General features: G+C 33.9%; 2 protein-coding genes across 2 annotated transcripts in view; both read left to right on the top strand.

Annotated features, from left to right (window-relative positions):
* The window catches only part of LOC129494628 (uncharacterized), a gene marked incomplete at its 5' end in the record, with an annotated part of 613327 nt that overhangs the window by 46394 nt on the left and 552391 nt on the right, over nucleotides 1–14542 (top strand).
* Nucleotides 1–14542, top strand: part of SRFBP1 (serum response factor binding protein 1) — a 66978-nt gene that overhangs the window by 27046 nt on the left and 25390 nt on the right. The window contains 1 exon segment of the mRNA XM_055302164.1: nucleotides 12803–12874. Coding sequence (XP_055158139.1) covers nucleotides 12803–12874 — 72 coding nt within the window.

Below are 14542 nucleotides of genomic sequence, written 5' to 3'. Positions count from 1 at the left end.
GTTGTTCTCACCATTGAGAACTACAGCATGAATCAGAAGTGGTCCTGCTTACTTTATCTTCGTATCCATAAATACTTAGCTGATGACTTTTTAACAGTCCATTGCATTGTATCTTCCTTTATGCTGCTAGGAAGATTATTTTAAAAATTATACTCTTTTTGGTTGTCTTTTATTTTTTTAATTGAAGTATAGTTGACATGACATTATCTTAGTTTCAGGTTTACAACAGAGAGATTCAACATTTGTACACATTATGAAATGTCACCTTGGTAAATCTAGTTACCGTCTCTTGTCCTAACAAAATTCTTACAAGTTCATTGGCTGTATTTCCTATGTTATACTTTTTTGTCCCTGTGACTACTTTATTGTATAACTGGAAATTTATACCTCTTAGTGTCTGTCCCTCAACTGTTTTACCCGTCCTTCCACTACCCTCCTTCCCTCTGGCAGCTAGCAGCTTATTCTCTGTATTTATGATTCTGTTTCAGTTTTGTTTGTTCATTTACTTGGTTTTTTAGAGTCCACATATAAGTGAAGTAATATGGTATTTGTCTCTCTCTGTGTCTTCTTTCACTTAGCATAATCCCCTATAGATGATTCTGTGTTATTGCAAATGGCAATATCTCATTCTTTTTTATGGCTGAATAATATTGTGTATGTGTGTGTATGTGTATACTGCCCACATGTTTTATTCTAAGCATCTTAGGGTTTCAGGTCTTCCATTTAGGGCATGAATGCATTTTGAGTTTTCGTTTTGTTTTGTTTATGATGTAAGGAAGTGGTCCACTTTCATTCTTTTACATGTAGCTGCCCGGTTGTCCCAACATCATTTATAGAAGAGGCTGTCTCTTCCCCACTGTACATTCTTACCTCCTTTGTTGTAGGTTAATTTACCATACAAGCATGGGTTTATTTCTGGGCTCTATTCTTTGATTTACCTACTTTTGTGCCACAACCATACTATTTTGATTACTGTAGCTTTTTAGTATTGTTTGAAATCTAGAAGTGTGATACCTCCTACTTTTTGTTTTGAGTCAAGGTTGCTTTGGCTCTTTGGGTCTTTTGTGGTTCCATACAAATCTTAGAATTATTTGTTCTAGTCCTGTGAAACATGATATCTAGACCTGTGTTCTAGTCCTGTGAAACATGATATTTGAATAAGGATTACATTGAATCTTGGATTGCTTTGGGTAGTATAGACATTTTAACAGTATTAATTCTTCCAATCCATGAGCATGGTACAACTTCCTTTTTATTTGTGCCATTTTCCATTTTCTTCATCAGTGTCCTAGTTTTCGGAGAAGGTTATTTCACTTCCATGGTTAAATTTATTCTTAGGTATTTTATTCTTTTTGGTGCAATTGTGAATGGGATGGTTTTCTTTTTCTTCCTTATGGTTCATTATTAGTGTGTAGAAAGGCAACAGATTTTTTATATAGGCATACCTTGTTTTATTCTTCTTTTTATTGCATTTCACAGGTTCTACATTTTTTTTTTTTTTTACAAATTGAAGGTTTATAGTAAACTTGTGTTGAGCAAATCTGTTGGCAGCATTTTCCAATAGCATTTTCTCATTACATGTCTCTATGTCACATGTTGATAATTCTTACAATATTTCAAATTTTTCATTATTATATTTGTGATCTCTGTTCCAGTGAATACAACTTGCTAAAAGCTAGATAATGATTAGCATTTTTTAGCAATTTTTCTAAATTAAGCTCTACACATTGTTTTTTAGACGTGATCCTGTTGCATACTTAATCACAGTATTGTATAAACATAACTTTTATATGCTCTGAAAAACTAAACCATTTATTTGACTCACTTTATTGTGATACTCGTTTTATTTCAATAGTCTGGAACCAAACCCACAATATCTCCAAGGTATGCCTGTATTGATCTTGTATCCTGCAATTTTACTGACTTCATTCATTAGCAGTATTTATTTCAGACTTTAAAACAACAACTATAAGAAGAGAAAAAAGGGTATTACATACCGATAAAGGTTTCAACCCAACAAGAAGAGAGAACTCTTGTAAATATTTATGCACCCAACATAGGAGCTCCTAAATATATAAATTAAACATTAATACACAAAAGGGAAAAAATGACAATAATGTGATATTAGTAGGGGACTTTAATACCTCACTTACATCAGTGGATAGATCATCCAGACAGAAAATTATTAGGGAAACATTGGCCTAGAATGACACATTAGAGCAGATGGACTTAATAGATAAATCAGAACATTCCATCCAAAACGGCAGAGTTCACATTCTTCTTAAGTGCGCATGGAACATACTCCAGGACAGATTGTATGTTAGGCCACAAAACAAGTCCCAATTAATTCAAGAGAATGAAATCATATCAAGCATCTCTTTGAACTACAGTGATATAAAACTACAAATAAGTACACGAAGAAAACTAGAAAAAAACACAAATATATGGAAAATAGATAACATGTTGCTAAACAATCACTGGGTCAACCAAGAAATCAATTCATTTCATTCAAACAAATGAAAATGGAAACACAATGTTCCAAAATCCATAGGATGCCAGGAAAGCAGTTTTAAGAGGGAAGCTGATAGGACAGTCCTACCTCAAGAAACAAGGAAAATCTCAAAAATGGTAACTTTACACCTAAAGTACCAAGAAGAAACCAAAGTCTAGATAGAGTTAGTAGAAGGAAGGAAATAATAAGGATCAGAGTGGAAATAAACAAAATAGAGACTTGGAAAAAAGAACACAGTAGAAAAGATTAATGAAACTGAAAGGTGGTTCTTTCAAAAGATAAATAAAATGGAGAAATCATTAGCAAGATTCATCAAAGAAAAGGACAGCACCCAAGTTAATAGATCAAAAATGAAAGAGAAGTTTAAAATACAAAAGATCATAAGACTATTTCAAGTAATTCTATGCCAACAAGTTGGACAACCTGTAGGAGATGAGTAAGTTCCTAGAACCAGGAAGAAATAGAATATCTAAATAGACCAATTGCGAGGAATGGAATTGAATTAGTAATCAAAACTTCCAACAAACGAAAGTCCAAAACCAGATGGCTTCATAGGTGAGTTCTAAACATTTAAAGAAGAGTTCATTCCTATCCTCCTCAAACTATTCTAAGAAATTGAAGAGAAAGGAACTCTTCCAAAATCATTCTGCAAGACCAGCATTACCCTGATACCTGAAACAAAGATACAATTAAAAAAACATACTTATAGGCCAATATCCCTGATGAAAGAAATTCTCAGTTCAAAATATTAGGCAACTGAATTCAGTAGTACAGTGAAAGGATTATACATCATGGTCACGTGGGATTTATTCAAGGGATGAAAGGATGGTTCAATATCTGTAAATCATTCAACATGATATACTACATAAATAATAAAAATCTTATGATCATCTCAAGACATGCACAAAAAGCATTTGACAAAATTCAGTATCCACTTACCATAAAAACTCAGTGAGGTGGGTAAAGAGGAAATGTACCTCAACATAATAAAAGCCATATGTGACAAATCCACAACTAACATCACACTCAGTGGTGAAAATTTGAAACCTTTTCCTGTAAGATTAGGAACAAGACAAGGATACCCACTCTCAGCACTTTTATTCAACATAGCACTGGAACTCCATATAACCATGAGGCAAAAAAAAAAAAAAGAGGCATCGAAACTGAAAAGGAATAAGTAAAACTGTCGTTGTTGCCATGATACTATATGTAGAAGACCCTAAAGCCACCAGTCTTTGCTTTAAAGCCTGTTTTATCTAAGTTTTGCTACCCCAGCTTGCTTTTCATTTCTGTTTGCATGGATTATGTTTTCCCATCCGTTTCCACTCCCATCTGTGTGTCTTTAGGTCTGAAATGAGTCTCTCCTAGGCAGCTAATAGGTGGGTCTTACTTTTTTATCCATTCATTCACCCTCTGTCTTTTGATGGGAGCATTTAGGCTATTTACATTTTAAAATAATTATTGGTATGTATATACTATCAATAATTTTTTGGGATGCCTGGGTGGCTCAGAGTTTGAGCACCTGCCTTCAGCCCAGGGTGTGATCCTGGAGTCCCAGGATCAAGTCCTGCATTGGGCTCCCCGTGGGGAGCCTGCTTCTCCCTCTGCCATGTCTCTGCGTCCTCTCCTTGTCTCTCATAAATAAGTGAATAAAATCTAAAATAGATCACATATTTTATATTTTATATATATTATATATATATAATTTATTTGGTTGTCTTTTTACACAGTGCAGTCAGTGCCTGGTGTTCTGCACAATAGAAAGCTCTCAGTAACATGTTTCAAATATTAATATGCACATCTATTATAAATAGGTTTTTGAAGAGGTTATGTAGCAAAGAACCATTTACATTTTTCTAATCAGATTAAGGATAAATCTTTATCATAGTTGTTAGTGAATCTTTTTAGTTTACTTTTTTTTTTTTAAATCCTTCATCTAGTGATAATGCTTCAGACTTTGTTCATTTTTCATTTCAGGTTTAAGAATTTGAATTTCAAAATAGTTCAGTGTATTGATAAGATGTAGAAAAGTATACTTTAAAAAGCAAAAGACAGACATTTCCTTTGGTTTTGCTTAGTCCTGTAATTTGCCAGAAATTTTCACACACTTTTATAATGTCATCTCAGGGCTATTCTTATGACCAGAGCTCTTCATTTCATCTTTTTTTTTTTTTTTTTTAATTTTCACTGAGCTGTTTGTTTGCCCACTTTGTTAGATGAGAAAGGGGCATAGTTGACAGGGCAGCTAATGGACTAGGAAAGAGTGAGCCTGCACAACAATGCAGGCAAGGAAAATGACGCTACGTAGGGATTACGGTTTGTTTGTTTGTTTGTTTATTTATTTATGATAGTCACACAGAATGAGAGAGAGGCAGAGACATGGGCAGAGGGAGAAGCAGGCTCCATGCACCGGGAGCCTGACGTGGGATTCGATCCTGGGTCTCCAGGATCGCGCCCTGGGCCAAAGGCAGGCGCTAAACCGCTGCGCCACCCAGGGATCCCGAGCTCTTCATTTCAAATCAACAAAAATGTATTAGGTCTATACTTTATATGACAAATGCCTCTGCTGCTTTATACAAATATAGAAATTAATAAGATGTTTACCCCTGAGAAGTGTATAAAGAAATGAACATGTGAACAGAATATTAGTAAAATGCATAAAACAGTGATAGACCTTTCAGTAGAGGACCACTTAGTACAGCTTTGAGAATTCAAGGAATGCTTTCTGTAGCATGAAGCTGAGCCTTAAAATCATAAATCATGATTTATTGGTGTAATTGTCCTTCTCAACACCCAAATTTAACCAGTAGTATCCCATCTCAGCTGGCTTCTGTGACTTTTTGAGAGAATCCAATTAGTTCCTCCTTTTCTGACATAATAAAATGTTGCAGGGATTATGGATTTCCTGTTTCAGATTTCTAATCAACCATTTCCATAAGCCCTGCTGCTTTTCAGTGGTATTTAGAAACCAATAGTTTTCATTAGGGACAAAAAGAATATAAGGGGTAGGTGACCAATTATTATTTGGCATCCCACAAATAAAAATTTTAAAAATAGTTTACCAAAAATAGGTGAGAGAAAAAGGAAATTTATTTAGGAGATGTTAATAAAACTGGATTGCATATGAGACTCCTGGAAGGAGTCTATGGTAATACTAAAGCAGGAAGATATATTGAGAACAGGTAGTGAAAGGATTTGAACATCAGACATCTTTGACTTTGTTCTATATTCAGGACATTGCCACAGTGGACCTTGGAGTTGCTGATCCTGGAGTCAGGAAAACTAGTTAGGTTGTTTTAATCCACACAATCCATAATGGAATCCTGAACCTATGGTAAGATAATGGTAGTCCAAAGGAGGGAACCAAATTCAACAGTTAGAATAGTAGAGCAAAACGGGGATAGGAACATAACAGAAGCATGACGAAGAGGCCCGCAGTGTCAGATGACTCTGAGCTCAGATGACTCTCAGCAGCAGAGGCTGGAGATGCCATTAATTACAATAGGGAACACAGGAATAGGTGAAGGAGGAAGACAGAGATACTTTATTTGGAAAAAATCCCTTGGCAATATGATGACAGAGTATAGCTTATTGAAGTTCCATCTGGTAGAACTGTATTTAGGAAACAGTAGAACAGTATTTAGGAACAAAGTTTTTTGTTGTCACCGAAGGGTACCCGTAATGAGATTTCCATCTGTAGAAAAGCATGAAGATTTGGATGTCAGTAGCTCTCTCATGAGTTATTTCAGATTCTGTATATTAGAGAATGTATTTCTTCTTGCCTATTTTCCAAATATACCAGAAAAACTCTAAGAATTCAGACTTCTCTTGCCATGCTTTCTTTGTATCTAGTATTAGGCCCTCATAACCTAAACATACTCCAGTTTTAATCACATTTTGGAAAATACAAATGGGTTCTATATTTTATTAAGTTAAAAGCCCAATCTTAGTGGGAACCTGTTGGAATTAAAAATGTTGGCATGGTTACTGCCTCTAAGTGATTTTTCTGTTGACTCAATCTCCCTCCCCACAGCCTGATATAGGACAGTTTAATTACAAACATACTTTGCCCACTGAATCAGAGACAACACTACAGTGGTGGTTCTCTAGTTATGAGTCAGAAGTTACAAATCTCAAAACCCTCTAGAAAGAAGTAGGACAAGAAAGTAGCCCAATAACCAAAATTGGGATTACTAATTCCAGTTAAATTCACTATTTTGATTATAAGCAAAGCATCTGGCATAATGTGAAATAAGGGAACTGGAATATTCTCATGAGTCTTGTTATTGGATAACTACTTTTAATGTAGAAAATTTGAACAACTTTAGTTGAGTATGATAAAAGAATGAAAACTATTTCTTATTTATCACCACTGACAACAGAATATGGCAAAAAGCAAAATGTGGAGATTCCAAGCTCAGCCCTGTTGTAATACCTTGAATGGATCTCTTTAACTTTGTTGGGCTGACTTCCTCTTAGGCTCATTGATTCACTGGAAGGATTCACAATATTAAAAAAAAAAAAAATCTTTTAAGACAGCAAAAGGAAAAGGCAAATGAGGGGAAAGTCCAGAAGACACCGGCATAAGCTTGCATCTTGCTTCCTCTCCTAGTATAGTCATATGGACATACCCCCAGCCGTGATGTGTGACAACACTTGCAGAGTGTTGCCAACTAGGAAAACTCACTTGAGCCTTGGTGCTCAGGGTTTTTATTGGGAGCCAGTTACGTAGACATGAATTACATGCATGACTGTCCTCATCACCAACTCTGACTTAGGCCTCCTAGGGTATAGTCATAGCCACCATAAGTCACATTGTTAGCATAAACCATCCCATCAAATTGGTATCGTGTGTTCCAAGGGTTCAGAACTTATTCCAGGAGCTGGCCAATGGCCAGTCCTGAAAATACACCTTTTTCAATTACGTGCAGAGTTTGAGCAGCCCAGGCCTGCTGAGTTAACCCTTTCCTACATTGGTACAGAATTACATAATAGCTTAAGTCTCTTACAACTCTAATGTTTTAATGGATTACCTCCTTTCATAAATCGTAAAGAATTAAATGCTTTTATTTCATCTATGAGATGGATTGGATAATTTTAATCATTTGAAAGATTAAAGAAATAAATCATACTAATGCTAGAAAATTCAAGTTGGACTGAATGTCTAAGAATGAAAGAAGGTGTCTTACACAAGTCAACACAGAGCCCTCCTCACTGATGAATAAACTTGCAAATGAATAAAATCCTAAAATACAGTGTAAGGAAATCTAAGGAAAAGAAACTACTTCTGTCCAGTTTCAGAAGCTTACTTAGTGTTTGGTTAGTAAATTACTGATTTTTTTTATTTCCCTTGCATTGGTGATAAATTTGAACTTTTTTTTTGACGAAAATCCTTTATAGGATTTCTCTACAGTTGACTAAAATTGCTCGTTTGGTTTGTCTAATTTAGTATGAGTCTCTCTTCCACTCATTTTAAAAGTTGTTTGGTATTCCATATTTGGTATACCAAATGTATTCTATATTTCTCACCTTTAATGTAACCTTGGTATCTTTATTTTCCTATTTATCCTCGATGGTTTTCTAGTTGAGAACAGCTTTGTGTTTTTGCTACTTGTGGGTGTTTTTGTTTTTGTTTTTTTTTTTTTTTTTTGGTTACTTATGTGTTTTCTCATATTTATTGGATTTTAAAATGTTAAAAAATTTTGTTTCCTAAACTGAAATGTATCTAGGTATTTTTCCCATGTCCATAATATATGTGTATAAAATTTGCAAATTACCATATGGAATAATGCATTTTGTTCTACTTTTGAAATTGTTGCATATTTGAGATGGGTATATTCATTTTAAAATAGAGAAAAACCTTTCTAAAACTTAGAATATTTTTATCTGAAAAAAGGCTTTGAAAGTTATTCTGTATAAAAAGAAAACTAATTGTTCTTATCAAGCTAGTCATTTTATTTAGAATAATTTGTATTAGAATATAATGTTCAAAATAAATCCATAAGACAGATATACCCTATTAATTATGTTAAGACTTTCTAATGTTTTTTCCCCTATTTTGAGCTTTCTTGAATGTTGTATGAAAGTCTTCTGTTAGTAGTACGTTTTTATTTTTCCGTATCTTACAAGCCCTGCTATGTCTCATTTCACTTTTTTCTTTACCTGAATTCTTCCTCTGATGCATGATGTCAACTCCTCCCTTCTAATTGTTCTTTGCCTCATATCTTGGTGAAGTCCTTTATTTTTAGCCTTTTTGAAACACTGTGTTTTTTGTGTGCCATATATATAGCATAGACTTAGATTTTGCTCTTTGATCCATTCTGGACATCTTTTTCTTCTAGTAGGTACATTAAACTAATTCATATTAAATTCTATTCCTTATATTTGCTCTGAATTCCATCATACTATTTTACATTCTAATTATTGGGTATTTTATGTTGCATTTATTGTGTTTTTCTACTAAATGTCCTTTTTTTTTGCAATTTTTAAGAAGTTTTTTGTATTTAGAAAGATATTTTTATTTCCTGATTATCTTTGTATTTATATATTTAATTGTACCCTTACTTTCCCATTATCTAATGTAATATTTTACTTTCCAGTCCATTTTAAATGCTGTCCTTTGTCTCCAGTCTATTATATAAATAGTCAAAGATTTTATTCTCTCCCTTTCTCCCCTATTTTTTCAGTTGCATTTTTTTTACTTAGTCAAAATATTTAAAGTTTACATTCAGTTCTTTATCCAGTGCCCCCACATTCGTTTTCATTCTAGCTCTGCAAATAATGTATTCATCATCAGTCCTTTTACCTGAGTTACTTCTTTTTGCCTGAGGCTCCTCCTCTAGAAGATTGCCCCTAAGAGGCACATGTGTCCAATATTCCCTGAATTTTTGCAGGTTAAAAACTTCTCTCTATAGACTTGATACTTGTAGAACGGCTTAACTAGGTATAAAATCCTTGTCTTGTATTTATCTTAAAAATGCTACTCCAGACTTGCTTTGTATATTATTCTTGATGTCTTTGATAACAGCCTTATTTTCATAATCTCAGGTTCATGAGACTGAGCCTTGGGTAGAGCCCCACACTCAGCAGAAAGTCTACTTCCGATTCTCTCCCTCTCCCTCTGCTCCCTCCCACCCACTCTCCCCTGAGTATAGAGTTCTACCCAGGGCTTAGTCTCATGACTCTGGGATCATGACCTAAGCTGAAATCAAATCATACTCAACGGACTGACTCACCCAAGCACCCCTCAGATAAAATATTTTTATTTACATTTTCTGTTTTCCTTTACCTGAATTTTTATATGAATTCATTTGGTGTTTTTTGTTTGTTTTTAATACTCACCATTTGGTAGTCCACCTCATGTAAGTTTGGCAAAGGGTATTTTTTTTTTAACGGGTGTTGATAAGGAGGAATTGATTTACATGTCTTTTCTTTTGTCTCCATAGGGCCCTTAATTTCTCTTTCTTCCTTACCTTCATCATTATATATGAAAGGAGAGGCACAACCCCATTTATCTGATTCTCCCCAGAGCCTACTTCTTGAGGCCACATGCTTTTTCAGAACCACTTGCTTACAAGTCCTTCTCTATGTTCAGTGCTATGAATTACCAAGTCTCAGACTTAAATCCATTTTGACTCTTTGTGGTAGTTTTTGCTTTCTCATGATGCTTTTTGTCTTCACTTATATATGTCCTTCACTCCACTCACCTTTTTATTTTCCCAGCATCTTAATCTTATATTCCCTAGCTTTCAGTATGTGCAAGCTTGCAATTCAGTGAGTGCTCTGTTGAATTTGGTATTAGTTTCTCAACTTGGAGATATTTTGAAATTTATTGTATCCTCTGTCTCCTAATAATGATGAAGGCTTGGTTCATGTAGTCCTTGTTGAATTTATTCTTTTGGAGGGAGTATGTGGATGGGTTGAAATGTAAGCAACGTTATCCTCTGCATGTATTATGTTCATACACAATAACATTTAACTGATTTTCTCTTGAGATTGATTTTTTTACTTACAGATTAGAAAAAGATACAGCCAGCCAACAAAAAATTTTGGATATTTTTAAACTATAAATAGTTTTACTGACTTTAAACTGACAGGGAAGTCATCTTTCAAATTAGTTCATCAGTTTCTAAAGACATATACACACACATACACTTAAAAGAATCTATTATTTTTGTGCTCTTTATATAGATTTGTTTTACATATACATTTTTTACAGTTGTGTTAGTATATATGAAATCAAATTGAGTATTCTCAAGAACTGCACTTTCTGATCTTTTTGGCATTGGACCATTATTATCAGTGTTTCTTTTTTTTTTCCCCCATTCTAGTCTTTTTCCAAAAGTATGGTATAGGTCTTTACTACAGAGTATGTGGCAATTTTTTAGGAGTTACACAAATCAATATGTATAAAGGTAATTGCTCCATTCTTATTTATAAAAAAGATTTTAAAAATCAGAAAATATATTAATGTCCGTATATTAATTTGGTCAAACAAATAAGGGCAGTGATGTAAGAGAATGAAAAGAAAATGGTTAGACATTTTCCATGTCATTAAATGATAAAACTAGTTTACGAAATGCAATGGTCTGTTTTTTTTTTTTTAATTATTTATTTATTTATTTATGATAGTCACACACACACACACACACACAGAGAGAGAGAGAGAGAGAGAGAGAGAGAGAGAGGCAGAGACATAGGCTGAGGGAGAAGCAGGCTCCATGCACCGGGAGCCCGACGTGGGATTCGATCCCAGGTCTCCAGGATCGCGCCCTGGGCCAAAGGCAGGCGCTAAACCACTGCGCTACCCAGGGATCCCCAATGGTCTGTTTTTAAAGATTGATTGATGGGTTGATTTGAGAGAGAGAGCATGCGAGTGTACAGAGTGTACAGTGGGGAGAGGGAGAGAGAAAGATGCAGACTTCCCACTGAGCGTGGAGTCCCAGGCAGGGCTCCGTCTCATGACCCTGAGATCATGACCTGTGCTGAAATCAAGAGTTGGAGGCTAAACAAATTGAACCACCCAGGCACTCTAGTCCTATTTTTGTTTAAAATATAATTTAGGGGCACCTGGGTGGCATAGTTGGTTAAAGCCTCTGACCTTTGGTTTTGACTCAGGTCATTATCTCAGGCTCCTGAAATCAAGCCCTGCATTGAACTCTGTGCTCAGTGTGGAGTCTGCTTCAGACTCTCTCAATATCTCTCTCTCTCTCTCTCTCTCTCTCTCTCAAATAAATAGGTAAATCTTAAAAATATGTATATAATTCAAATAATTTTATAGAATAATACCTGTATAGTTTTTACCATATCACACTTCTCTTACTGTCACTCAATATTGTTTTAAAACTATTTGATTTTATTTAGCTTTCCTCCAAATACTATAAAAAATTGCAAAAATGTTCATTGTATTTTTTCACACACAGAATAACTTGATAACTGCTACAAGAAATTTCATTTTTGTATGATCTAAAGTCATCATTCCTTAATGAAATGTATATCAAACTTAATTCTCTTAAAAACGTAGAAGGTGTACAGTAAAATTATAACCATGTAAATATTGCTAGTACTTTTACTTATTTTTTCTCTGCTTTTCTGATTTTTAATTTTCTAAAGTAAATTTGGATAATGCCTTGTATAACATAAAAGTATTTTGTAGCTTAGATTTTTTTAATCATTAATTAAAATTAGGTATTTCTCTATAATCTTTACACTTCTCTATAGAATGATGTAATTGCTAATGTCCTGAAATGTCATTAAAATAGGTAATAATTTCTTTGAACTTTAGAAGTCTGAAATTAATATTTTGAGTTATTTCAATCTTATTTCAATTAAAGAACTGTTATTAAGCTGGAGATTTTATGGCACGTGGAATTATCTGGCTTCCATGAAATGAGTGTAATTAGCATTAGCTCTTAAATTCATTTTGCTGTGGTTTTTCATAGCATGATACTCTGTTAGGAGTTATTCTCCTCTAAATATTAAAAACTTATATCAGATTACTTAAATAAAACAAAACTTGGAAAGAAATGTACCTCATAATAATGAAAGATGCTTTAAAATTAGACTCATAACTGGGGAGCCTGGGTGGCTCAGTCAGTTAAGCATCCTACTCTTGATTTCAGCTCAGATCGTGATCTCAAGGTCATGAGATCCAGCCCTACATCAAGCTCTGGTGTGGGATTGAGCCTGCTTAAGATTCTTTCTCTTCTCTCCCTCCCGCCCTTACCCAAAAAAAGTAAATTAGACTTATAACCAAAATTCCTTTTTTTTTTTTTTTTTTTTTTTTTACAGGAATTGAAACCTGATATAGTAACTAAATCTGCTCTTGGTGATGATATCAACTTTGAAAAAGTCTGCAAAAAGGTATTCTGCAATGGATTGTCTTTGTTTTAAGAAAAGTTGCTTATTTATGTGGTTGACTTACTTTTCCTTGTCACCATTTTCCTTGAAGAAAAAACTTACCAATAAGCCAGTTACTATTAGTATATAATGATTTTTCCCTACTTGAGTTCCATTATTGCCACCAAAATAATATTTCTTAGGGTGATTTATGAATTTTGCTTTACTTCTGATATCATACCTTCATGGTCCTTAAAGGCATGCTGAACTTAAGGTGGCATTTATGTGTTAGATAACAATTAGTCTGTTAATCTTACTAATCAGGACAAAGATTATTTTTCTTTTTTCCAAATAATTTTTATGACTATTTCATTTAATCTCTTGTATCTACTACCCTGTGAAAAATTTGTTTTTACCCCCATTTTACAAATGAAAAAAACAAAGGTTAGAACGAATAAAGTGAGCTGAGTACAGTATACCACTGTTAAATGGGACTTTCACTCAGTTCTCCTGCTCCTTACTATTTCCCCTTTTTCATTTTTGCCTGCTTTGCTAATGTTTACATGAGACATTTCCAGCCTGAGAACAGATTTTTCATTAACAGATGTTTCTGTGTTGTTTTCTGTTTTCTCTTCCATTGGCATTTACTCTAATGTATATTATTTCATGTTTCTTACTTTTATGTCCACTTTGTTCTTTTGCTAGTTTTTTAATGTGGAAGCTTTGGTTACCAGTTTTAGACCTTTCTTGTTTTGTAACAAGCGTTTGGTGTTACAGAGATGCCTTTTTTTAAGCATTCCTTTAGCTGCACCCTTAAATTCAATATGTAGTTCTTATTTTTCATTGAGTTCACAGTGTTTCAAATTTCCTTTGAAACTTATATTAATTTTGAACAGTTAGAGGGTCTCCCAGGTATCTCTTCAGTACTCTTTCCTTTATGATCTATGAGCAGACTTTTTATGATTTTTTATTTGTGGCCCAGAATATGGCTTATCTTGGTGAATATTTCATATGCACTTGAAAACAGTTGTTTTCTCTGGGAATTAGTTTCCTAAAAATGTCAAGTAGGTCACATTAACTGTTGGTGTTGCTCAGGTGATTTATGTCTTTACTGATTCTCTGTCCACTTGTTTTATTACTCAGAGTCATATGTTGGAATCTCCAACTATAGATGTCAGTTTGCCTCTTCTGGCCCTTAGGAAGAAATGTTCTGTTTATATAGACTAGCAGTGACTTTCCTGCAAGTAATATGAGACATGCTAAATTTTAAAGCATTTTTAGGAAAGGCAGAATATGAAAGTTTTTTGTTTGTTTGAGGGGAGAGAGAATTTTTTTGTTGTCATTGTCCTGATAAGAGCAACACTAAATCCATGAAGACGATTTTACAACAGGCTTTTATTTTGTAGTAGCATAATTTTACAGTAAATATTCTTATTTCATAGAATTTTTTCACAAAGAGAGGAAAAAAGTTATTATAGTTTTAAACTGTGGTTTGGTCTGTATCTCAGAAAAAATAATGACGTTAAATAGAGTAGTGGTAATTGAATAAAAATGTTATAGAATGTATTTTTGTTTTCTCTTGAGAGCTTAAAAAAATAATCATTTTCCAGAATAAATTTTTTGAGCTTTCTGGTTGCTGAATTCTAAAAGTATTCATTAATGTTTAATTTACAGTGAAAGTAAAAAGGATCT

This window comes from Nyctereutes procyonoides, unplaced genomic scaffold, assembly GCF_905146905.1.
Source record: "Nyctereutes procyonoides isolate TBG_1078 unplaced genomic scaffold, NYPRO_anot_genome, whole genome shotgun sequence".
Lineage (NCBI taxonomy): Eukaryota > Metazoa > Chordata > Mammalia > Carnivora > Canidae > Nyctereutes > Nyctereutes procyonoides.
The sequence above is the reverse complement of the archived record's forward strand: the minus strand, read 5'-3'. Positions and strand labels throughout refer to the sequence as shown.